At 43.2% G+C, this 24776-nt stretch overlaps 1 protein-coding gene and 1 long non-coding RNA gene across 19 annotated transcripts in view; one reads left to right on the top strand and one right to left on the bottom strand.

The window, feature by feature from the left end:
- Positions 1 to 24776, bottom strand: part of FGGY (FGGY carbohydrate kinase domain containing) — a 627007-nt gene that overhangs the window by 149020 nt on the left and 453211 nt on the right. For 17 of the 18 annotated variants that reach the window (XR_007516666.1, XR_007516664.1, XR_007516665.1 and 14 more), the window contains 2 exons: positions 22717 to 22837; positions 14682 to 14776 (listed from right to left, as the gene is read on the bottom strand). Coding sequence is in view for 13 of the 18 variants with exons in the window: in XM_049879407.1 (XP_049735364.1) it covers positions 14682 to 14776; positions 22717 to 22837 (216 nt within the window). In the remaining 5 variants the exon portion in view is untranslated. The remainder of the gene's footprint in view (positions 1 to 14681; positions 14777 to 22716; positions 22838 to 24776) is intronic. The other variant, XM_049879410.1, reaches the window with a different exon arrangement.
- On the top strand, positions 56 to 22722 carry LOC126073136 (uncharacterized). Its single transcript, XR_007516668.1, has 3 exons — positions 56 to 98; positions 19569 to 19734; positions 21552 to 22722. It is a non-coding gene; the product is annotated as an uncharacterized LOC126073136 (long non-coding RNA).

Here is a 24776-nt window from a genome sequence, read left to right as displayed (position 1 = left end):
TTCTCAGTTCTACCCCTGGATCCTGCTACATCTCCAGAACCTGGCCTATGCTTAACCTGAAGTCTACTTTCAATGTCATGCCCTGGGCTCTCAACAAGGTGAGATGAGCATTGTTCTGCCTCCTCTGAAAAGTACTGTAGAAGGATTTCTAGGTTAGTTTTCTAAGGAATGACAATTTTGGAATTTAGTACTAGGAAAAATGTGGTCTCTTGAAGAACTGGTATGATTTCTTTGCTCTGTGGATACTATATGTCTTGACCTATTTCCCAGTTTTGTCCTGGCTGCCTGGAAACTCAGTCAAAGCACAGTAATTCCCTTAGTCCAGACCAGAGGCCCATAGGCCAAAACTGTTCCATCAATTTGTTTTGGCTTGGCACTCACCAGGGATTAAAAAAAAAAAAAAAAAACTCTTTAATTTCAGTGTCTTTAGTCAGAGTATACATTCTCCAACCTGGTACAGAATCAAATCATTCAGCTCGTCCTTTGCTGGTATCTTCCCATGCTTGCATGGCCTGTCTGGCTCCTGAAGGCATTTGAGTTTGAGGACCCCTGGTCGAAGTCGTTGGTATATTCTTCTCTTTCTACATAGTTTCTGACTTCTGAGTTTTATTTTGGTAGCCTGCTTAGTCATTCATCATAAGCTTCCTGAAATCCTTTATGGAAGTAGAATATGAGTAATAAACAAACAAACAGTTTTTTTCCCTTAGCAAAACTGCCAAGTCAGCGTCAGCAGCTACATTTCCACTGCTCCCAAGGGCTAATGAATCCTGGTGAGTCACTCGCCTACCCCACCTGTCTGGCTGTTAAATGGTTTCCAAGGCCACAGGCTTAGCCCTATCCTCCCTCAAGCAAGAGAAAGAACTTCTTCCTCAGTAGTGAGTGAGGACCTGGACATCATCAAGTGGCTTTTGCCCATTTCTAGCATGTGACATGTAAATCTAGCTCCTGGTGTCCTCCTAAGTACTGGGCCAGGGGGATACACAGAGGGTGGATCTGGAGTCAGGCTGCCTGAGTTTAAACCCCCACCCCTACACTTAACCATCCATGTGACCTTAGGCAAGCTTATCAATGTCTCAGGTGCCTCAATTTGCTGCTTTATAAAATGGGACAATACCACCTAACTTCTAAGGGTTGTTGTCAGCATTATTAACTTGCACAAAAGGGAATGCAAGTAGTAGTTTCCCATGTGCCAGACATTGTGCTAAGTGTGCTTTCATTTACTGAATCTTTGCAGCAACTCAGTGGGGTCAATTAATATAGAAACTGAGGCTCAGAGAAATTAAGTAACTTGCCCAGGTACATTTACATAGCAAGCAAGCCAAGGAGATGGTATTGCTCTGGGGTGTGGCAAGATGATTTAGAGGGGTACTTTCTCTATTCAAGGAGCCTCTTCTTCTGCCCCATTCCATTTGTCCTGACTCTGCCCACAAAGGACTCAGCTCACTCCCTTTTCTATCCCCACACACTTGGCAGGCAGTTTGCACTAGCACATGGCCGAGGCTCTGGCAGTTATGACAATATTTACTATGTTGAGCTGGAAATGGGGAGAGATGTGTGCAGGGGTATGGCACATGTCCCTTTCTCTGCTTTCAGGGGAGGCACTCTACTGCAAAGATTAAGAGCACAGGCCTGGGGTCACATGGACCCCTGAATTCTAGCTCCAACAAGAACTAAACCTCCAAGGCCCAGCTCAAACATTGCTTCCTTGGAAAAACTTCCCAAACTTCAAGAGAGTGGAAGGCACTCCTTCATTGGTGTTCCATTAACCCATTGTATAGTAATTGTAATTAAAAAAACAAAACAAAAAACCCCAAAATACCCATAGTTAATTCTGACTCATAGTGACACTATAGGACTGAGTAGAAGTGCCCCGTGAAGTTTCGAAGGAGCAGCTGGTAGATTCAAACTGCTGACTTTTTGGTTGGCGGCTAAGCTCTTAAGCGCTGTGTCACTAGGGCTCCAAAAAAAATAAAAATAAGAGCCAACATAAATAAACATTAGTTTGCTTTTTGTGTACTAACATGTTTACTCTTCATAACATGAGTTGTGAGATTATATGTCTATAATGTAGATAGTATTATCTTTTACAGATGAGGGCCCTGAGGCACACTGAAACTAAGTCACCAAGGGCACTTAGTTGGTAAGCGGCAGAGCCAAGACTTGAATGCAAGCAGGATCCCATGCGCTTTACCATTATACTTTAGTACTACTATTTCATAACTGTATTTTTCTGTGTCTACCTTCCCCCACTAGACTGGAAACTCCTTGAGTGCTAAGTCTGTGTCTAATTCTTCTTTGTCCTGCCACCATCCAGGACCGTCCCTAGTAAATGGTAGGCTCCTGGTAATGAGCCCTGGCTGAATGAATGAAACAGGGAGACTCATCGCCTACTTTGAATCAAGGTCCACACACATGCCTCCTCCAGACCTAGCGCACTGTCATCTGTCAGCCCAGCAATCACAGCCCACACTATCTCCAGCAATGGAGGGGAAAGAAAACGCATCCTGGTGTCACAGGAAGGACCTGAATAAAAGGTGCATTAATGGGGGCAAAACAAGCCAGTGGAGTGATTAATTTGGCTTCCCCTTCAATATTATGTTTACACAAGTTGATTATATAGCACTTAATTACTAATTTGCCCTACTTAAAAACAAGAGTGCTTTCAATTTTTAATGAGATCAGGGAAGAAGATGCCTTTACTCAGTAAGGAACAGCTATTTTATTTCCTTCTCTTGTTTTGCCCAGCCAATTAATAACGTTTCTAAGGAAATACATCCTTCTCATGAATTCTTTCTCCCCCCTTCTTCCCGACCTCCCAGGTTTAAAAAGAGATGGAAATAGACAAGAGCCACTTAGAAACAAACAAACATACTGACCTGGCTGGCCGCTCTGGGAAAGGCATTAAAGTGGAGGAACAAGGGTCTTATAAGTGGTGCCATCTGAGTTTTTGGAGTAGGGGTGTGTCTGTTCTTGGGTGTCATGACTGGGATGTTACCCAAACAAAGACCACAGCCATGGGACTCCAAATAAGGCAACCCTCCCCTACAACCCCTTTTGTTTCCTGGTGTTAATGTCAGATGATTTTAAGCGTGGTCTTGGAGCAGCCTAGAGACATAGGAAGAACATGAACTTTGGAGTCAGATAGATCTAGGTTTGGGGGCTGACTGTGCCACTTGCTAGCTGTTAGACCATGGGCATGTTGCTTAAACTCTCTGAGCCTCAGTTTCCCGTCTGTTAAGGTGAGGTTTATAACCTAACTAACAGGAATTAAATAGCATTTGGAGTTCCACAGCACAGTGCCTAGCTCAGGGTAAAAACAAACAAACAAAAAAAAAGCTCAGAGTAGGTGTGAAAACATATTTCCTTCTCTTTAGCAGAAGGTATGGCAAGAATATGAAAGCAGGGATAAAGGAGTACCTTTTGGGGGACCACAAGTATGCTTATGATTATCTGTAGAGCTATGGAGTCTAGATCAGGGTGACTAAGAAGGCCCCTCTGTGTCTGTAATGAGATAAGGAGCTTGCACCAGAATGTAAAACAGCACATCGATTCCTTCATTGAGAACATCTTGCTATGAAGAGAATGTCAACTGAACAAAACAGTACACCAGTGGCACAGTTGATTTACATTCTAGTACAAGTTCCTTTTCTCATTGCAGACCTGTAACAAACCACCCACAGACTGGCTGCCGGTCCAGAGACTGGCTGCCGGTCCACAGACCTAGATGATTCGCCAGCCTAGGCGTCTTCCATCTATTCCTAAATATCCACTCCCCGCTCTTCTCTGTACCTAGCAAGGCTGGCTTATATGGACTACATCAATAAGCTTTCCTGCCTCTGACTTTGAGTCCAACAGGGAGCTCATCAAGAGATAAGAGTGAGGGAGAAGAATGGGTCAATTACCCAGTTCTTGCCTTACAGGGTCACTGGCAAGCCACTTGCCTCAGAGGTTCTCACACAGCTCTCTGTTCTCGGTTCCAGTAACTACACCCTCCTCTCACCTCTTCAGGTCTAGAGGTGGTGATTATGCCCAGCTGGTACGTACCCCAGTGTACTACACTCATCCTGCTGATTTCTCTATGCCCTGCTCACAATTTTGTAAATAGTCCTTTTGTTAAATTCTCCTAAAATTATCCTAATTTGAGGGTGCTCTCTGTTTACCTGTGCTTCAGGGTCCTCGTCTATAGAACAGAGACTAACACCTACTGGGTTGCTGCAAAAATTCTATGAATGACAACAGATGGCTAGTGACAGACCCTGTTCCTAGATAACCCCATAAGGAACAGGAGAGTCAAATCTTATAGTGAAAGAATATCCTAAAGGTATAGTTGTAATTTTGAACTAATGTTTTGAAATGTACATTCATGGGGCCATTCTGCAGACTGGATGGAAACAAGGTTTAAAATTAATCAGAACAGGAATTTGGGAGTTTTTTATTTTGGAATTGGGGCAGTTCTTAAAAAAATAAGAATGTACTGTTAACCAGGTGTGACAATAAGTATAATGAATGTTAGGGCCAACACCACATTCTTAATTTAATCCTTCTTTAAACTATTAATTACCATTCCAAGGTTTTCTGTTGACTTTCTATGAGGCATTGAAATATGGGACAGGATACTCAGAAAATTCAATCAGAAATCCAAATCTATTTAATTAGAAACCAGAATCTTATACCTCCAGAAACACATGCCTGAGCAAAAAAGGGCAAGAGGCTACCACAAAAAGTTGGTAATATCAGGACCATATGTGAAATGAATAGTATTATAAGATGCCTGGGGATAAAAGATAAACAGAACTAAAATTCACAGAAAGAGAGATTTTAAGAAGACTCCTTGTACACAAGAAATGTGAACTTTGAATTTTCATACACTGTCAGTGAAGTATAAATTGTTGGCATGTATCAAAAGTTTTAAAGTTGAGCAAACCTTTTGAACCAACAATTATACCTCTTTGATTGATTTTATGGAAATTAAGTGGTGTGTGAAAATTCAGCTACAGACATTTTAACTGCAGCATTTTTTAAAACAATATAGACATTCTAAAATACTCAACGCCCATGTGCCTGTCAGTTTGTCGTACTGTAGGGGCTTGCATGTTGCTGTGATGCTGGAAGCTATGCCGCCGGTATTCAGATACCAGCAGGGTCACCCGTGGAGGACAGGTTTCAGCTGAGCTTCCAGGCTAAGACAGGCTAGGAAGAAGGACCCAGCAGTCTACTTCTGAAAAGCATCAGCCAGTGAAAACCTCATGAATAGCAGCGGAACACTGTCTGATACAGTGCCGCAAGATGAGCCCCCCAGGTTGGAAGGCACTCAAAAGATGACTGGGGAAAAGCTGCCTCCTCAAAGTAGAGTCCACCTTAATGATGTGGATGGAGTCAAGCTTTCGGGACCTTCATTTGCTGATGTGGCACGACTCAAAATGAGAAGAAACAGCTGCAAACATCCATTAATAATCAGAACCTGGCATGTACGAAGTATGAATCTAGGAAAATTGGAAATCGTCAAAAATGAAATGGAATGCATAAACATCGATATCCTAGGCGTTAGTGAGCTGAAATGGACCGATATTGGCCGTTTTGAATCAGACAATCATATACTCTACTATGCTGGGAATGACAACTCAAAGAGGAATGGTGTTGCGTTCATCCTAAAAAAGAACGTTTCAAGATCTATTCTGAAGTACAACGCTGTCAGTGATAGGATAGTATCCATTCGCCTACAAGGAAGACCAGTTAATACGACTATTATTCAAATTTATTCACCAACCACTAAGGCCAAATATGAAGAAATAGAAGATTTTTATCAGCTGCTGCAGTGTGAAATTGACAGAACATGCAATCAATATGCATTGTTAATCACTGGCAACTGGAATGCGAAAGTTGGAAACAAAGAAGAAGGATCAGTAGTTGGAACATATGGTCTTGGTGATAGAAACAATGCCTGAGATTGAATGATAGAATTTTGCAAGACCAATGACTTCTTCATTGCAAATACCTTCTTTCACCAACATAAATGGTGACTATACACATGGACCTCGCCAGATGGAACACACAGAAATCAAATTGACTATATCTGTGGAAAGAGACGATGGAAAAGTTCAATATCATCAGTCAGAACACGGCCCGGGGCCGACTATGGAACAGGCCATCAATTGCTCATATGCAATTTCAAGCCGAAACTGAAGAAAATCAGAGCAAGTCCACAAGAGCCAAAATATGACCTTGAGTATATCCCACCTGAATTTAGAGACCATCTTAAGGATAGATTTCATGCACTGAACCCTAGTGACCGAAGAACAGATGAGTTGTGGAGTGACATCAAAGACATCATCCATGAAGAAAGCAAGAGGGCACTGAAAGGACAGGAAAGAAAGACCAAGATGGATGTTAGAGGGGACTCTGAAACTTGCTCACAAATGTTGAGAAGCTAAAAGCAAAAGGAAGAAATGATGAAGTAAAAGAACTGAACAGAAGATTTCAAGGGTGGCTCGAGAAGACAAAGTAAAGTATTATAACGACATGTGCAAAGAGCTGGAGATAGAAAACCAAAAGAGAAGCACACGCTTGGCGTTTCTCAAGCTGAAAGAACTGAAGAAAAAATTCAAGCCTTGAGTTGCAATAGTGAAGGATTCTATGGGGAAAATATTAAACAACGCAGGAAGCATCAAAAGAAGATTGAAGGAATACACAGAGTCATTATACCAAAAAGAATTAGCCAATGTTCAACCATTTCAAGAGGTAGCATATGATTGGGAACCGATGGTACTGAAGGAAGAAGTCCAAGCTGCACTGAAGGCACTGGTGAAAAACAAGGCTCCAGAAAATGACAGAATATCAAGTGAGATGTTTCAACAAATGGATGCAGCACTGGAGGTGCTCACTAGTCTATGCCAAGAAATATGGAAGACAGCTTCCTGGCCAACTGACTGAAGATCATTCAAAAACAGCTGCAGCAGTGTATCGACAGGGAACTGCCAGAAATTCAGGCTGGTTTCAGAAGAGGACGTGGAACCAGGGATATCATTGCTGATGTCAGATGGATCCTGGCTGAAAGCAGAGAATACCAGAAGGATGTTTACCTGTGTTGTATTGACTATGCAAAGGCATTTGACTGTGCGGATCATAACAAATTATGGCTAACATTGTGAAGAATGGAAATTCCAGAATACTTAATTGTGCTCATGAGGAACCTTTACATAGATCAAGAGGCAGTTGTTCGGACAGAACAAGGGGATACTGCATGGTTAAAAGTCAAGAAAGATGTAGGTCAGCGTTGTATCCTTTCACCATACCTATCCAATCTGTATGCTGAGCAAATAATCTGAGAAGCTGGACTATATGAAGAAGAACAGGGCATCAGGGTTGGAGTAAGGCTCATTAACAACCGGCATTATGCAGATGACATAACCTTGCTTGCTGAAAGTGAAGAGGACTTGAAGCACTTACTAATGAAGATCAAAGACCACAGCCTTCAGTACGGACTGCACCTCAACATAAAGAAAACAAAAATCCTCACAACTGGACCAATGAGCAATATCATGATAAATGGAGAAAAGATTGAAGTTGTCAAGGATTTCATTTTACTTGGGTCCACAATCCACAGTCATGGAAGCAGCAGCCAAGAAATCAAATGACACATTCTATTGGGTAAATCTGCTGCAAAGAACCTCTTTAAAGTGTTGAAAAGCAAAGGTGTCACACTGAAGACTAAGGTGTGCCTAACCCAAGTCATGGTATCTTCAATCACATCATATGCATGTGAAAGCTGGATAACAAATAAGGAAGACTGAAGAAGAACTGACGCCTTTAAAACTGTGATGTTTTCAAAGAATAATGAATATACCGTGGACTGCCCAAAGAATGAACAAATGTCTTGGAAGAAGCACAACCAGAATGTTCCTTAGAAGCAAGGATGGCGAGACTGTGTCTTACATACTTTGGACATGTTGTCAGGAGAGTTCAGTCCCTGGAGAAGAACATCATGCTTGGCAAAGTACCAGGTCAGTGGAAAAGAGGAAGATCCTCAGTGAGGTGGATTGACACAGTGGCTTCAACGATAAGCCCAAGCATAACAACGAGTGTAAGGATGGAGCAGGACCAGGCAGTGTCCGTTCTGTTGTGCATAACATCACTACAAGTTGGAACTGACTTGATGGCACCTGACAACAACAACAACAAAATATTCAAGATTAGGGGACTTATGAAATAAGTCATCGAGTACTCTGTTGTCGTTAGTTGCCGTCAAATGGATTCCAACTCATGACAACTCCTTATAAGCTGCGTGGAACTGCTACATAGGGTTTTCAAGGCTGCTATCTTTCAGAAGCAGATTGCCAGGCCTGTCTTCTGAGGTGCCTCTGGGTGGGTTCAAACTGCCGGCCTTTGGGCTAGTAGTTGAAAGCTTAACCATTTGCACCTTCTAGAAACTCCTATGGAGTGCTCTATAGTGTAGAAAATTATGCAGCATGCAAAAATAAGTAAGGATATTTAATACAGATTTTTGGGTGGGAAAACAGTAAACATCGTATAAATTCGTTTTTAATTTTAAACGTATAAAATAATTTTAAAATACAGAAAAAAAGACTAAAAGTATAGAAACCAGAATATTAAACAGTAGTATTTTAGGGTAGTAAGATTAGTGTTTTCATATTCTTTTAGCTTAACTGCATTTCCTTATGTTTTTACAATGACCGTGAATTATTAACTGTATTCCAGAAAAAGAAAAAAATAAATAAATAAAAAGAGAAATTAAGATTGAGTGTCCCGAGAAACAGAATGGGTTTCCTATTTCTGAACATCCGTTATATATTCAGTCTTTCCAAACCTCCAAAAATTAAAGTCATGATAACCAGCTTTACTTTGCAAATTGTAAAACTGGTATTTATGGTGACAGAATGCAAAATCAAACGAAAAATCATAGAATGTTGGCTCTTATGAAATAAAATGGGAAACATACTTCATTTTATACCAAATCTCAGGCTTTGAAGCTTATAGTAGGTGATGAATATAACTGGTTCTAAATGAAGCACATTCTGTAAAAAAAAAGAAAACAGGAAGCAAGGTTTGGGCTAAGCATGAGGATGTCTGCAAGGACCGACCTGAGGGTAGCCCACTGCAGTCAGCATGGATGGTTTATCTTGTGGGCACACATTACCCACGGGTGAGTAATCATGTCTTTCAACTGGCCACTTACATTTATTGCTCTGAAAGACACAGGTATCTGTCTGGAACTTGACAAGGAGAGTTGTTGGGGGAGCCAACAAAGTCAGCAGTTAACAGGGGCAACAATGCTCACACAGTGGGAAGAAGAAAGGTTTTTGATTAATTGGTTGATTCCAAGGCCTTGTTTTCTTTACACTGGCATTCCCCTTGAAACGATTGTGGAATTCATTTTGATCTCTTGTCAGTGTCTCTTTTTGCTGGTTTTTGCTTCTGATGCCTTGCCCACTTTCTTGGTGGCGGGGGTGGGGCAAGATCGATAGCAGTGTTAAAATTAAAACTTGTTTTTTATAGAGTCCAGAAAAAAAAATAAATAAAACTGCCTCTTAAGAAATGACAGAAAGCTAATGGCATCGGCATGGGGCCTGAGGAAGCAGAAATTGGAAAGCTTTTTTGTATTTCCACCACTTTGTTGTTTGATTTTCTCTTATAATGTCTTGAGGCTGGTTTCTTGTTTTAATTCTCCTTCACATTTCTTAAAGCCTCTCTACTGTCTGTGCTTAGAAAACATAGTAAAAACCAACTGCTGTGGAGTCAATTCTGACTCATGGTGACCCCATGTGTGTCAGAGCAGAACTGCTCCATAGGATTTTCAATGGTTGATATTTTTGTAAGTAGATTGCCAGAACTTTCTTTTGAGGCTCTTCTGGGTAGACTCAAACCTCCAACCTTTCAGTTAGCAGCTGAGTACAAAAACCACTTGTACCACGCAGGGATTCCTAAAAGACATAAGCAGGTTGCTATTTCTTTGTTCTTCCCCCCGTTTGATAACTTTGCAGGGCCCAGAAGTTTACAAAAAATTTTAGAGGATGTTCCCAACTTCTAGTTATAATTATTTGCTTTCCTGGATACTCAAGAGAGAATCATTTTGGAGTTTACTGACAACCAAGGGGTGATGCGAGGGCTGTCCAGGAATGGGGGAGTGGTCAGTAGAAAGGTCACTGAGGCCAAGCCTACATGGAGTCCACCAACTTACAAATAAAAGGAGGTAGAAAGACTCCTTTCCTTCCCCAAATGCATCCCCTCCCATCTACTCAATAGATAAACTTTTACCTTGAGAGCAGCATCTCTATGGTTTAATTCCATTTTATTCATCAAACATTATTTGGGCCCTACAACGTATTACAGATATAAAGACGATTATGATGTGGTAATTGTCCTCAAGGTGCTCATACTGTAGAGGAGACAGTTTTGAAAACTACGAAAATGAGAATACCCTATCTGGAGAGGGATAACTCTAAGCTATCATCAGTCATTATATCCTTTAGTGTAGATAGCTGTATAAGTACCCTGGATGAGATCCTAGTTTGAAAAGGGAATAGGAAGAAGGCTTTAGAAGTCTAAAGGAAGGGAGGGGAGGAGAAAAAAGGTGGAGAGATGGACAGAGGGAGAGTATGAAGTAAGGCTATAAATGGATAAAAGAGGACGTAGCAGCTAGGGTTTGCCAGCATGTCTCAAAATTTGAAATAGCAATGGCCGTTATACTCAGCTGATCTCTCCCATTAGTTGTTGGTGTTCTTAGCTGGTGTGGAGTCAGCCTCCTACTCATGTCGACCCCATGCACACTGGAAAGAAACACTGTCCAGTCCTGGGCCATTAATGTCTACCAGGAGACTGCATCAACTGTCCTGTCCTACACTTAAAAAAATTACAAGTTTGTAAATGCAATCCACAGCTGTAAGTACTTCTGATTCGGTTGTGTCATCAAAGAAAGTTACAGGATTCTACCCCTGGCTGAAGTCTTCCACTCATGGGTCTAGGAAGTTGGGAAGCCCTGTCTCCAGAGGACTGCGAATCTCTTTGTTAGGTCTGCAGCTGGGGTCCATGGATAGCCATGCCTCCTCTGGACTCTCCTGGCCTCTCCTTCATCTGAGGAGATGACTTGGCTGGGTCTGCCAAAGTCTGCCCACCTAGATAAGAAGTGAAATCCTTCACCCAACCACCAGATGTAAGGTCTGTGAGAAGACAAAGCATCTGGCCTGCTGGAATCATTGAGGTACTAGCAGGAATTGGACAGCTTTCTTAAAGGAAGGAGTGGCAGTCACTGTGCAGACCAGCCTAGGATCTTTGAAGTTCAAAGAAAAGGCTGTGTGTTGAAGTTCAGGTTGAAATATGTGAATCACAGGGAGGAAGCAATTCTGCCTCATCTCAACCTGCCAGAAGAGCTGGTCCCCAGACCTGGGGCACACAGGTTGGCTCCCCTTCTTTGGAGAGGGGACAATGGGGCCTAACCTCACACATTTTATTTCCAAAGCAGTTCCAAACATAATCCTAAGGATGTTGATATACCAGGGTCTTATGGAGGTCAATGAAGTTTTCAAAGGCTCTTCATTTCAACAGTGCCGTGAGTGGCTATTATTCTAATTAAAAAAAAAAAAAAAACCTAAAGAAACAAAACAGACTGAAACAAGCAGCGGAGAGGGAAGGTGGCATTCTCTGAGGATACAGACAAGCACTCAGAGAGGTCATGACTACCTGGATTCCCTCAGGCAAAGGATGACAGATAAGACCTCAGGCCTCTCTCAGCCTGCGGTTCTCTTTATTAGATTACCAAATGAAACCAGTTGCCATTCAGTCAATCCAAATAATGGCAGCCCCACGCACGCAGAGTACAGCTGTGCATAGGGTTTTCAAGGGTGTCACCTTTCGGCAGCAGATCACCAGGCCTGTCTTCTGAGGAGTCTCTGGGTGGGTTAGAACTGCCAATCTTTCTGTTAGTAGTTGAGTGCTTAACCATTTGCACCACCCAGAGACTCCTACCAGATTATACTGTCTCCTAAAAACAATCAGAAAAGACATATCCTTCCTTAGGTTGAAGAGGAGGCATGAGTTTGTCTTTAAGATGCTGTGAACCTTGATTCTGCTCAAATCTCCAATTCCAGCATCTGATCTACCAAATCTTAGATTCCATTCCAGAAGATTAATTGAAAATCTCATGTAGCAATGATGTCAGTGTGGACTTAAGCCCAGTTTCCATTAAGAGAGGATGTGAGTGGAATCTCCTTGGAGGTAGAAAGCCAGCTTTGTAAGATATCAATGAAGTGCTATAAATCATGATATGGTTGTCCTACAACTGTCTGTTTCACTGCAAACCATTACCTGATTTGTGACTGATGGCATTTCCTTTCAGAAAATATACCTTTGGACATTTAAGAAGCCAAAAAATATTTTTAGAGAGAGGGGAAGGAAAAAAAAAAAATCAAATGAATTAAAAAAATTAATGAGACTCAGCATAGGATACGGCCCAGAGAGACTTCCATTTCAATTCTAGCTCTGCTACTTACTATGTAAAAAAAAAAAATTTTTTTTTTTTTTTACTATGTAGCCCTTGGCAAATTACTTAAACATCTCTGAACCTTGGTTTTCTTGTATATAATATGAAGATAAAAATATCTATCCCACAGGGAGATTGTCAAGATTAAATGAGGTAGCATATTCAGGGTCTCAGTAAGCATCCCTGCTGTTTTATTTTAGCTATTCTAATTCATCCCAGGAAGGGCCAGACTTCTAGTTGCCAGAACATTGTTGCAAGTTGAGATATTGAAATAGTAATTGATAGTCATTGACATTTCAACAATAAAGGAACATCTCCATGTGATGTTTCTAAGAGTACTAGAATGCCCAGAAAGAGCTGAGAATTCATCTATACCATCTACATGTAAAACTTCAGTTAAAAGCCATAGCATTCATGAGTAAATTCGATTCCCTGGAAGAGATATTTCACATGCATCAGTTCTAGAGGCAGTTCGAATCTGCCAGGTGCTCCTTGGAAACTCTACAGGGCAGTTCTACTCTGTCCTATAGGGTTGCTATGAGTCGGAATCGACTCGACGGCAGTGGGTTTGGTTTTTTTGGTTTTAGGCAGCATGGTCTGGTGCAAAAAAGCACAGATTTTAGAATCAGATTTTTTTCATCTGGCCATTTCCAGCAGTGTACCCTTAAGTTTTTTAGTCTTTCTGAATCTCTGTAACCAATGTCTGTTGCCCACGCAAGGTTGTTACAAGTATCAGGAAGATTATATGGAAAGCACCTAACACAGTGCCTGGTTCACACCAAACCAAACCCCTTGGCGTCAAGTTGATTCCGACTCATGGTGACTCCACGTGTTACAGTGTAGAACTGCTCCACATGGTTTCCTTGGCTGTAATCTTTACAAAAGCAGATTGCCAGGTCTTTCTTCTGTGGTAGAGCTGGGTGAGTTCTAACCGCCAACCTTTAAGTTAGTAGTCAAGTGCAAACCATTTGTACCACTCAGGGACCTTTCCTGGTATTTAATAAGGGGGTCACAATAAATAAAACTCTAATCCCTGGGCTGGTGGTAGAAAACCTGGCTTCTAGTCCTAACATTGAGGCCTTGGGCAAGTCATTTAACCTCTCTGAATCTCAGCTGAACAAACATCACTCGAGCTCTCAGTTGAGACTTAGGAGCCAGACTTCTTGGTTCTGGCATTTATTAGCTGTTTCAACTTAGACCAAGGTATTAACTTCTTTGTACCCTGGGTTCCTCAATTATAAAATGGGGATAATAGAACTGTTGCTGGGAGTAAACGTGCCCCTAATCCATAGAAAGAACTCATTATGTGTTTACCTCCATTAAAGAAATGAAGGCACAAGCAATGTGGTAGGTCACGGAGCTAGCAAGTAAGTAGTCAAGCTAGGATTTGAACCAAGCCAGTCTGACTCCAGAGCCTGTGCTGTGAGCTTCTACACCATGTTGCTTCTCTACTCTTCCATAAGTCTGTTGTTAATACTATTATTTTACTACTCAAAGCCTCTTCACAAAGCCACTTGTATGAAATGTCTTTTGCAATTTGGTGGCCGGAAAAGCTTTGTCTCCCGCAAAAAACAAAAAAAGCTAGTATGTTTCCTCTTTTTGAAAATAAGAATTATGCAATTTATCATGTGTTTTTTTTGTCTTGGCTGCCAGGAAGCTCAGGGCCAGATTATATGTTCAATCACAGCCGCTAAATTATTTCCTTCTTCCTATATCTTTGTTCCTTATTTTCCCTTTTAATTCCTCTTTTTTTTAAAAAAAAAACTAACATTTTCATTTATGTCTCTTGTTGATAGAGGACTCAAAGGTATTTGCAAAAGGGTGGGGTTGAAATAAGCATATAAAAATCTGAAATACATGTAAAAAACTTTAGTTTTGTGCCTTACCTGTTTCACTTGCTAAAAGAAAAATGATCAAGCGGAAACTTAATGAAAATAATTTAAGAACTATTTTAAAGGGGAGGGGGAACCAACAGAAAAACAGAACCACCAACACCAACAGAGGCCAAGTCAAATGAAAACTGCAATAAATATGTCTGGGGCTAGAAGCATTTGTGCTTTCCCTGGCTGGAACCTATCATTTCTTAATTATATCCTGTGTGTGCTTTGTAAGATGTAAGCTGCTGTCAAGAGGGAGGAGTGCATCAGACAGAGGAGAGGCCATGGCCCACCCCTTGGTCCTCACATACCTGTACAGAAGTGAAATCCCCCGAGGCACAGGCACCCAGAATAGCAGCGCCCACAAGAACAGACTCCACCTCTTGGGACAGGACCACGGGCATGCCTGTGCAGGACAAGGCCACACCTCAGTTAGGGAGCAGTGCCAGGCATGGCGTGGGGAGCCAGCCCCAGCAACAAAAACAGCTGATGTCAAAGGTAGCAGCAGACACCCCCTCCCGCCCCCTGTAGCTCCCTGTTCCTTGGCATTACCTGGTTCTAAAGAATTCCACTGCATATGCCTGCTGGTGCAGTAGCCAAAAGTCTTAATGGGAGCCAACAGCATATGTATCAACTCATGAAACGTCCTTACCCAGGGTTTCCAGGCTCCTGTTGGTGGCTACCTGTCACTTAGTTCAAGTTCAGTTCAACATTTATTAAGTGCAAACATTGATTCTCTGGGCCCAGAGAATATACAGATGAACAGACTCTATCCTGCTCTTCAGTTCACAAAGGGGAGATGGAGGATAAAGAGATAAGGGCCATGCAGAGGGCTGGTTCTCTAACTAAGATGTACTAAGAATAGGGAAGTAGTAAGAGCGGGTGTGATTAATCCCTTCAGTGACTTCCCATCTCTGTCCAAATACAAGCCAATGCTTCTACAATGGCTAACAAGGCTGTATAGGATCTGACCCCAATTTCCTTCTCCTCCTCTCCTCCTAGCCACATTGCCCTGGTCTGCTTGCTATTACTTGACTATGCTTCAAGGCCTTTGCCCTTGCTATTCCCTTGTCTGGAAGACTTCCTCCCAGATGTCCACATGGCAGCTTCCTCATCCTCCTTCAAGTCTTTGCTCAAATGTCACCTTTCCACTGAGTCTTCCCAGACATCCAATTTAAAATGACAGCTTGCCCCCCAAACTCTGTATGCCCCTTCTCTGTTTCCTCATTACCATCTAACATTGTATTTTACTAATTTATCCTGTGTATTATCTCTCCTAGAAACCCTGGTGGCATAGTGGTTAAGTGCTACTGCTGCCAGCCAAAGGGTCAGCAGTTCAAACCTGCCAGGCGCTCCTTGAAAACTCTATGGGGCAGTTCTACACTGTCCTATAGGGTCGCTATGAGTCGGAATCGACTCGATGGCACTGGGCTTGGTGTTTTGGTTTGGTATTATCTCTCCTGCTGAACATCAGCTCCATGAAAGGTAGGGATTTTGTTTTGTCCATTTCTCTGTCTCTGGCATTTAGAACAGTACCTACGGCATGGTAAGTGCTTATAAAGTATCTGATGAAAGAATGTATTTCTGGGGTGGGTATGGAGGGTGGTCATCCCACTGTGATACAGTGGAGATGAGGCTTAAGCAGGGGTCTGAAGGACAAGTAGGGGCCCAACAGGCAGAGAGGAACATTCCACGCACAAATTCAGGGGCTGAGGGATCAGGATGAATAAAAGTAATTCAGGGCTTAGTCTTTATATAAGGATCCCTGGTGGTACAGTGGTTAAGTGCTCGACTGCTAACTGAAAGGTCGGCAGTTTGAACCCCACAGCAGCTCCTCAGGAGAAAAGACCTGGTGATCTGCTTCGATAAAGATCATAGACTAGGAAATCTTACAGGGCAGCTCTACTCTGTCACATGGGATTGCTATGAGTTGGAATTGCCTTGACAGCACACAACAATAGTCTTTATAGAGGAGGTCCTTGGGTGGTGCAAATGGTTAAGTGCTTAACTGCTAGCCAAAATGTTGGCGGTTCAAACCCACCCAGAGATGCCTCAAAAGACAAGCCTGGTAAACTACTTCTGAAAGGTCACAGGCTAGAAAATCCTATGAAGCAGTTCTACTCTGCATACATGGGGTCGCCATGAGTAGGAACAGACTTGACAGCAACTAACAGGAAGGATTTATATCTATATAACTATTGCTGTTGTTAGCTGCCATTGAATCAGCCCCTAATTCATAGTGACCCCATGCACATCGGAATGAAATGCTACCTGGTCCTGCACCATCCCCATGATTGGCTGCGGACTGGACCATTGCGATCCACAGGATTTTCATTGGCTGATTTTTGGAAGTAGATTGCCAGGACTTTCTTCCTAGCTCATCTTAGGAAGCTCCGCTGAAACCTGTTCAGTTTCATAGCAGCACACAAGACTTCACTGACAGACGGCAACTGGTTGAAATGTGTATATAATATACACACATAAATATACATATATACATACACACACATACATACATATCTGCTAGTCAGAAGATGGCAACAAACTCCACAGAGGTAAGTTCTGTAGGCAGAACTGTAAAATCTTCATCTACTTAAGACATAAGAATTATTTTTTCCAAAGATTTGATTTTTCTTCCAGTCTTCTCTGGGCAGAAGTCCCTGATGCACCCTCCCCTGCACCCTCACTACCTCCTACCCCCTCCTTCTACTCCAGGGCTGGGTCAGCTGCCCCAGCCACCCTGGACAAAGAAGATGGGGAACAGAAACCCCACACAAACCCCAGGGGACTTATGGGCCCTAGTCCCCATACTGCAGGGCTGGTGCTTGAGACTTTGCTGACAGGGAGCTGTAGGTATCAAGTGGGGTAGGCTCTCTGAGAAAAGCTCTGACCTGGCTTTGTTTTCTGGTTCTACTAGCTCTGTAACCTTCAGCAAGTCAAACTCGTTTAGCCTCAGTTTCCCCATCTGTAAAATAGGGATGATGATACTAAGACTTACCTCACAGGTTTGTTGTGAGGATAAATGAGAAAATGCATATACAGTACTCAGCACATTTCCTGGCCTATAGTAAGCCCACAAGATGGTGGCTGCTTGTTAGAATTAATACTGATGGTGAGTGAAGCCTCCCAACACACACTTCTCCTGGGCCAGAAACTGGATTGGTGCTATGGAGGACATGGGGAAGGGACAGGGCAGACCACACCGGTGGGCTGTAGGCCTCTGCAGAATTCCGGGGATTGTGCCGGTGCCAGTGTGACTGTAATCACCCAGCTCCCACGTGGGCACCAACGCTTCCATGTGGACCTGGAGCCTTTTAGAAGATTAAATAAATAAATAAATACCCAAATCTGTTGCTGTCAAGTCAATACAGGACAGAGTAGAACTTAGAACTGCTTTGGAGTGGCTGGTAGATTTGAACTGCTGACCTTTTGGTTAACAGCTGAGTTCTTAACCACTGCATCACCAGGATAACACCTCTAAATGCCATTCACCTCCCAGGTCCTCCTTACCCTGTCATCAGCTTCACTAGTTCTAAGCCAAGGAAGGGCTACTGACAGGCCCCGCTCCTTGGAAACCAGCGTGCCAGGTGAAGCTGGTGAATCCCCCATCAGCTCTTAAATTGCACCCCAAAGTTTTCTGGAGCCAGACTGCCAGGTTTGAATTCTGGCTGCCTCACTGACTTAGCTGTGTGATCCTCGGCAAGTTACCTAACCTCTCTCTATGCCTTAGTTTCCTTGTCTGCAAAATGGGATTGCTGTGAGTTTTAAAAGCGCTATATAAGTAAGGCACTTATATCAATTAATAGAAGTAAGGCACTTAGAACAGTGCTTGGCTCAGAGAAGGTCCCAAATTAGCATTACCTGTTGTTACTCTTGAAGTTTACCTTGTCTTTGAAGCCTTTCCATACCTCTCTTACCCTCAGTGGCAACTCTGGTGGTGTAGTAGTCAAGAGCTATGGCTGCTAACCAAAAGGTGGGCAGTATGAATCCACTAGGCACTCCTTGGAAACTCTATAGGACAGTTCTACTCTCTCCTATAGGGTTGCTATGAGTCGGAGTCAACTTGATGGCCACGGGTTTGGTTTGAGTTTTTTTGGTATCACCCTCCGTAGAACTAACCCCCTGCTGGATGTCTGCCATTACCTCCTCAGGTCCACTCCCCGCCTCTGTCCTGTTCTGGGCCTTGGGAGATGGGCCAGTGTGGACCGTATCTGAAGCCCCCTTGCCCTCTGGCTGCATTCTTGACTTAGCGCCTGTAGGGAGGCCGTCTTCATATTGCACCCTCAGTCTCGGGCGCGTTTCTGTTCTCTGCCCTCACCCTTACGGACCTGGGGGTGGTAACACTGCTAGTAGCCCCAGGGTACTTCCTGGTCACGTGTACACCCCGCCCACCCAGCTACCAATTGCTGTTGAGTCAACCCTAACTCATGGAGCACCCATGCGTGTCAGAGTAGAACTATGCTCCGTAGGGTTTTCAGTGGCTGATTTTTGGAAGTAGATCTCTAGGCCTTTGTTCCGAGGTGCCTCTGAGTGTACTCGAACTCCCCACCTTTTGGTTAGCAGCTAAGCATGTTAACTGTTCATACTACCCAAGGATTTCACACCCTGCCCACATCTCTGTAAATGGACCCTTACTCCACTTTTCTTCCAGCTATCCCAATTTGAGCGTGCCATCTGCTCCCTGCCTGGCCCTGACTGGCACGGACCCTTCCCTCCTCTGGGTCCCCATTATACTCTTGCTAGACATCAGTCCTAGCACCTAGAGAGCATTTTTTTGTGTTTTGTAATGAACTCTTGGCAGAACATTATTGTTGTTCTTTGCATTCCCATACTAAGCTCAGTGAATAAATGAATGAACAAATGATTAAAATAATGAATAAGACAGGAAGAGGTAAACCCCCACTCTAATTGCCAGCACTAAAAAAACATTTACAAGAAGGAACATTTAGTTCCAAGTCAGTGGGGAAACCCAATTGTGTACAATTACTTAGTACACACCAAGTATTTCTTGAAACCACAGTAAACTAAATGGCTGCAGCACACAGAGGCCCTTCCTCCTCACACAGAGGACATTTCTCAAGTTGGCAAAGCCCCACTTGCCCTGCTTGCACGGAGCAAGCTGTTCTCAAAATGGCAAAGATTCACTTACAACATATTAAACTGCCTTTTTCTCAAACACATCTCCTCCTCTTTGGCAGGCTGCCTGGAGGGAAGATGCGAACAAACATTTACTGAACACCTCCTTTGAGCCAGGCAGAGAGCGTGGTGCTCACAAACTGGCCAGCATTTATTCCTGAGCTCGATCCATATGAACGTGATAATATCGTCTCGATTTTACAGAAGAGGGAACTGAGGCTCACAGAGGTAAAGCAACTTGTCCAATGTCACAGAGGTGGTCTTCTGCTCTTTCCTCTACCCCACACTATCTCCAAAAACTTCTCCAAACTCTGCTGTATTTTTCACATGTATTCCTGAGAATCATGAGTGGATCTACGGTCCTCGTTCAGTTTTTCTTTGCAAGAAAACTAGAGCCACTACAGGGTTTAAAGGCACCAAAGATATTCTCTGCTGCCATGTACATGCTTTTTTTCAGGGACAAATGCAAATGTGTTCTCTCTGAGTGCTGGGTGAAGGAGAGGAGGAGGGCAGTTTTGCCTGGAATGTGAACTATTTTATCTGATTCATTAATGAATTTAGCAGAACCCAAAGCATTTAAAGGCAGATGCACTTTGCCATCGCTTGTCAGTCACAGGCTTCCAAAGGAAGAGGAATTCCAGGCCTAAGAAAAGGTCCCTTTGTCCGGAACTGTAACTGGTCCATCGTTAGAGACAAAGGGTCCAGTTTTAATTGGAATCCAAATAACAATTAACAGCCTTTTCATTCAAAGACTTGGCAGAGAACAGTCTCCAAGGCAGATCTTTATGTGAAGCTGCTGCACAGCCGTCCTCCTCCCCTAGCTTCTGAGTCAGCTCAGGGGTGTTAAGGCCTGGCCGATGACCTGATTTCACAAAGGAGGCCGGAACCACAGTGTCGACTCAGTGCCCTGGGTCACTCATGGCCACCCTGCTCATGAGGTCCCTGTTTCCCACTCCTTGGGGAATATGCTCCCCAAGGCTGATTTTCATCTTCCCTCCTGCATTCAGGTAGGAAATCTTTTTGGCAATTGTTGTTGTTAGGAGCCATTAAGTTGATTTTTGACTCATAGCAACCCCAAGTGGCAGAGTAGAAGTGTCCCATAGGGTTTCCTAGGCTGAAATCTTTATGGGAGCCGGGTCTTTGTCCTGTGGAGTGACTAAGTGGGTTCAAACCTTCAACCTTTTAGTTAGTAGCCGAGTGCTTAACTGTTGCGTTACTAGGCCTCCTATTTGAAGTCTGGAAAGTGGAAAGTCACAAATCAAATTTTATGTCTGAATCTTATTTGAATTAGCCAACTGATTTTTAGATAAAATGTTGTAATGTTTTTTTCTCCTCATGAAAATTCTAAGGAATCCAGGCCCCCTTTTTTTTTTTTAAATCAATTTCCTCTCTCTGCCTCAGAAAAGGTGTACTTCCATATGTACTGGATGCCTCAGGAAAGAGAGGTCATCATCAGATGGTTACAAACTTGGCAGAAATGTCAAGAAACCTGGGCCACAGGTAGGGGAGAGAGCAGAGATATTGGGCCTGGATATCCATGGGTCACAATGCTGGCCCTGACATTACTGGCTGTTTGACTTTGGATAAAGAAAACCAAACCAACCAAACCTGTGCCGTTGAGTCAATTCCAACTCATAGTGACCCCACAGGACAGAGGAGAACTGCTCCACTGGATTTCCAAGGAGAGGCTAGTGGAGTAAAACTGCTGACCCTTTAGTTAGCAGCCAAGCTCTTAACCACTGTGCCACCAGAGCTCCTTGACTCTGGATAAAAATTCATCTCCCTGATCCTCAGTTTCCTTGTCTGTAAGGTGGGGGCACCAATTCTACCTTTTAGTGTTGTGTAAGGATTAAATGCATATAAAGGGAGCGACACTGACATATGGTGGGAGCTTGGTTAATGATATAGTAATTTCTATACCTAACTTCCTGAGATATTCATCTTTAGACTGTGTGCTTTTCTATACTGTTGTCTACCTTGTGCCTCTGTCTACCTATCTTTAAGATGGGGATAATTAACTTATTTAGTTTCATCTCAATATGCAGTGGTGAACTATGTCTACCACATTTGGTGAAGCTTTTGTCTACAGCAAGTAGCCAAGGATACAGCCTGGATGGAGAAGAAGAGAGGATAACACAAAGGGAGGGGCCGAGACTTTGACCCACCCAGCTGTCAGAGGTAAGGAACCCAGGGGATGGAAGACAGAATGGTAGCCCAGAGTAAGGTGACTCATATCAGGCTAGAGTTGGGGCTAAGGGCCGGGTCCAATTCTTCCCCCTCTTCTCCCCTTGCACTACCCTGGTACCTGGCCACTCACTCTGGGATGAGTCCTGAGAAGGAATACTAGTCCTCAGGAGACACTGGGGCAGAAAAGAACAAGAGGGGTGAGAGTACCCAATTCAGAGGGACAGAAATCCAGGCCAGCTTTTGCAACACCAGCAAGCCTCCTGCCACTGGGGCCTCTTCCTTGGGGCTCAGGAGCTCTACTGAGTATCCTGTCTCCTCTTGTTTGCCCCTATCATGAAGGGCTCAGGTGATTACTGTGGATTCCCTCATCTGTACTATGATCCCTGATTCTGATGAACTGAGAAGGAATCACAGGGTCTTAGGGCTCAAATTCTCAGTCTGCAGCCAGACCCACAGTTCCCACAGCAGCTGGGCTCAGCATTCTTTCTTCAGGATGGCTCCGATATCACTTCCTCCCAACCACTTGCCCTGCACCTTCATAGGTCCAAGGCTATGTCTACCATGTCTCCATAACCCCGTACTTGGCTCACTGACAGCTCCTGCCACTTTATATTTAATATGTCTGTTTGCTGTTTGCCTCTCAATAGACTGTGAGCTCCTGGGGGCAGCAATCACGCCTTCCTCATCTCTTTATCTTCAATCCTCCCCACAATGCCTCCGTCAGAAGAGGCACCTAAAAGTGTTGAGTAAATGCTTGTATTGGCCCTAGCCCCTGCTGACTTCTCTCATCTCATTTCTCACTAGCACTTAATAGTTGGATACACATAGGAATCACTTTTCCCATCATGACTACAAAGACTTCATAGTTATCTTAAGGAAAAAACAAAAACAAACTTTTTAACATAAAAATCCAGTATAATTTGGCATACCACCTAGATGCTATTCCTAACCCTGCCCAAAGCTTAGCCATGCCCATTTACTGGCAAGCCTATAATGGCCTTCTTTCTTCCCCCCGAGACTTACCAGTAATATCCGCATGCATTTGCACAAAAAGGGGATTCTTGCTCAGGCCCCCACACAGGAAAAGAGTGCAGAGAGAGTGCCCTGCTGCCACCATGGCCTCTATAATGTGGCGGGTTCCAAACTTAAAGACAAAAGCACAAGAAGGCATCATTAGTATGGTAAAAATAGTAAATGACATTGAACATGTGCTAAGTGTTTACCTAGTGTCCGGCACTACACTAAGAGGTTTACATACACTATCTCAGAAAGCTGAGACCCAGAGAGATTATGTTGCCTAGTGTTACACAGTTAATTAAGTTGCAGGATGGGAATTCCAACATGAACATGCTTGACTCCAAGCCCTCTTAATTACAACAGCCTTTGCTTCTATCAGTAGTAACACAGCCTGGACAAAAAAAATTGACAATGTTAACAGAGTTAATATTAACACCGTTCATTCAAACAAATATTCGATGAGGTTGGTGGTGGCCCAGACCCTCCGTTAGGTACTTGGAATAAAATGATTTGCAACAGTTTTCTGGAATTAATAGATTCAGTAACTCCTAGCCCATCTTCCTTTACTGAATTGAAATTAAAGATGTTTGTTCCTTGGAAAGGTCACCAACAAATCCAGCAGCAGAAACATGCAAAGAGGGTTCTAACTGGGTAAAGAAGGTAAGATACAAGGATTCAGGGTGCAAAGAGATAGAACTACCATTGTTATCACCTGCAACTAGGTAGTAGTTCTCTAATAATGAGGCTTCTGGAGCCAGAATCCATTCCCACTCAGTCCTTAATGACCTGAGATGATGGAAAATCACATGGTCTGGTTGGCTCAGGGTGTCCCCATATTTTCATTTCCATCCTTGTGCCTTATTAGCTTCCTAAAATGCATTATCCTTATACTTGTCTTGCTAAGTATACTAAACTCAATAAAATCTTTTGATGCTTGAGAACAGGGCACTGCCTTAGGTTATCAAGGAGAATTTTACCATACAATTCTTTAGATTTATCTAGGACGTCTGAATAGCTAAAAATCATAATTTGTTTGGAAGTTCAAGAACTGGAAGCTCAAAAATCATGATTAATTTGGCATAAGGATTACAAACAAAGAGATGAACTGTGATGATGGCCTTAAGGAGGCAGCTGCATGGTGATGTTTGAGAAAGTGGCTCCAGAGAGAAACGGGGAAGAAGTTTCGTCCCCTAGGGATGTGAATTTTGGGAGAGTAGATAGCCCTTGAATTGTTTAGAAGTTGAACAATTGGGGGGGGGGGGGCGGTGACAAAGTCCCAGCTGTGGACATGAGAGTGAGTTGCTAAAGAGGAGGGAGGAGAAGGTCGGTGGAGACAAGGAGGTCAAGAGCCTAACAGGCCGAAGTGTCTCCATAGATGGTACAGTCACCAAGAAGACAGGGCTTGGGCTAGGAAGAGGATGTAAGCAATATCCAAGTTTTTAGTGAAAGTGTGACAGTGTTGTTGGGAAGTTGATATCCAAGCGCACAGAGAGAAAATAGTTTCGCTTGAGGGCGTGAAGGATCAGAAGTTTTATCAAGGTAAAGGAAGGGGACTTGGGAGGAGACCAGATGTTTGCCTGACCCAGGCCCAGAGGGAGTGGGATGTAAGGCACTAGAAGCTGTCTGGAGAGCTGTCTGCCCTGGGCCTGGGGGTGTTTCAGGGGAGGGAGTGATTAGAGGGTGATCTGTGGACCACAGAACATGAAATCCTGATCACTGTGGAGTAAATGATGAGGGACCCATTCAGGAGCAAAAGACACAGCAGTTCCAGTCCAGAGGTCTTTAGGGTTCACTGAAGCTATGTGTGAATCTGGTAAGAATATGAATTAGATGAAATTTGGGCTGCCCAAAATAATACACAGATGTAATGTGTTTAAAAAATTAAAACACGTTGTACTGTATAAGGCCAGATCCTGCTTATTGAATACAGCTGATTAGCCCCAGATGTTCTTGCTTAAGCTTTTTGGGGGTCATGAACCCCCTTGAGAATAGGACAAAACCCATTGACCTCCCTAGAAAAAACAGTTCGCATTCAAAAATACAAATAATTTCAGGAGGTCTACAAT

Source organism: Elephas maximus, chromosome 3 (genome assembly GCF_024166365.1).
Source record: "Elephas maximus indicus isolate mEleMax1 chromosome 3, mEleMax1 primary haplotype, whole genome shotgun sequence".
NCBI lineage: Eukaryota > Metazoa > Chordata > Mammalia > Proboscidea > Elephantidae > Elephas > Elephas maximus.
The sequence above is the reverse complement of the archived record's forward strand: the minus strand, read 5'-3'. Positions and strand labels throughout refer to the sequence as shown.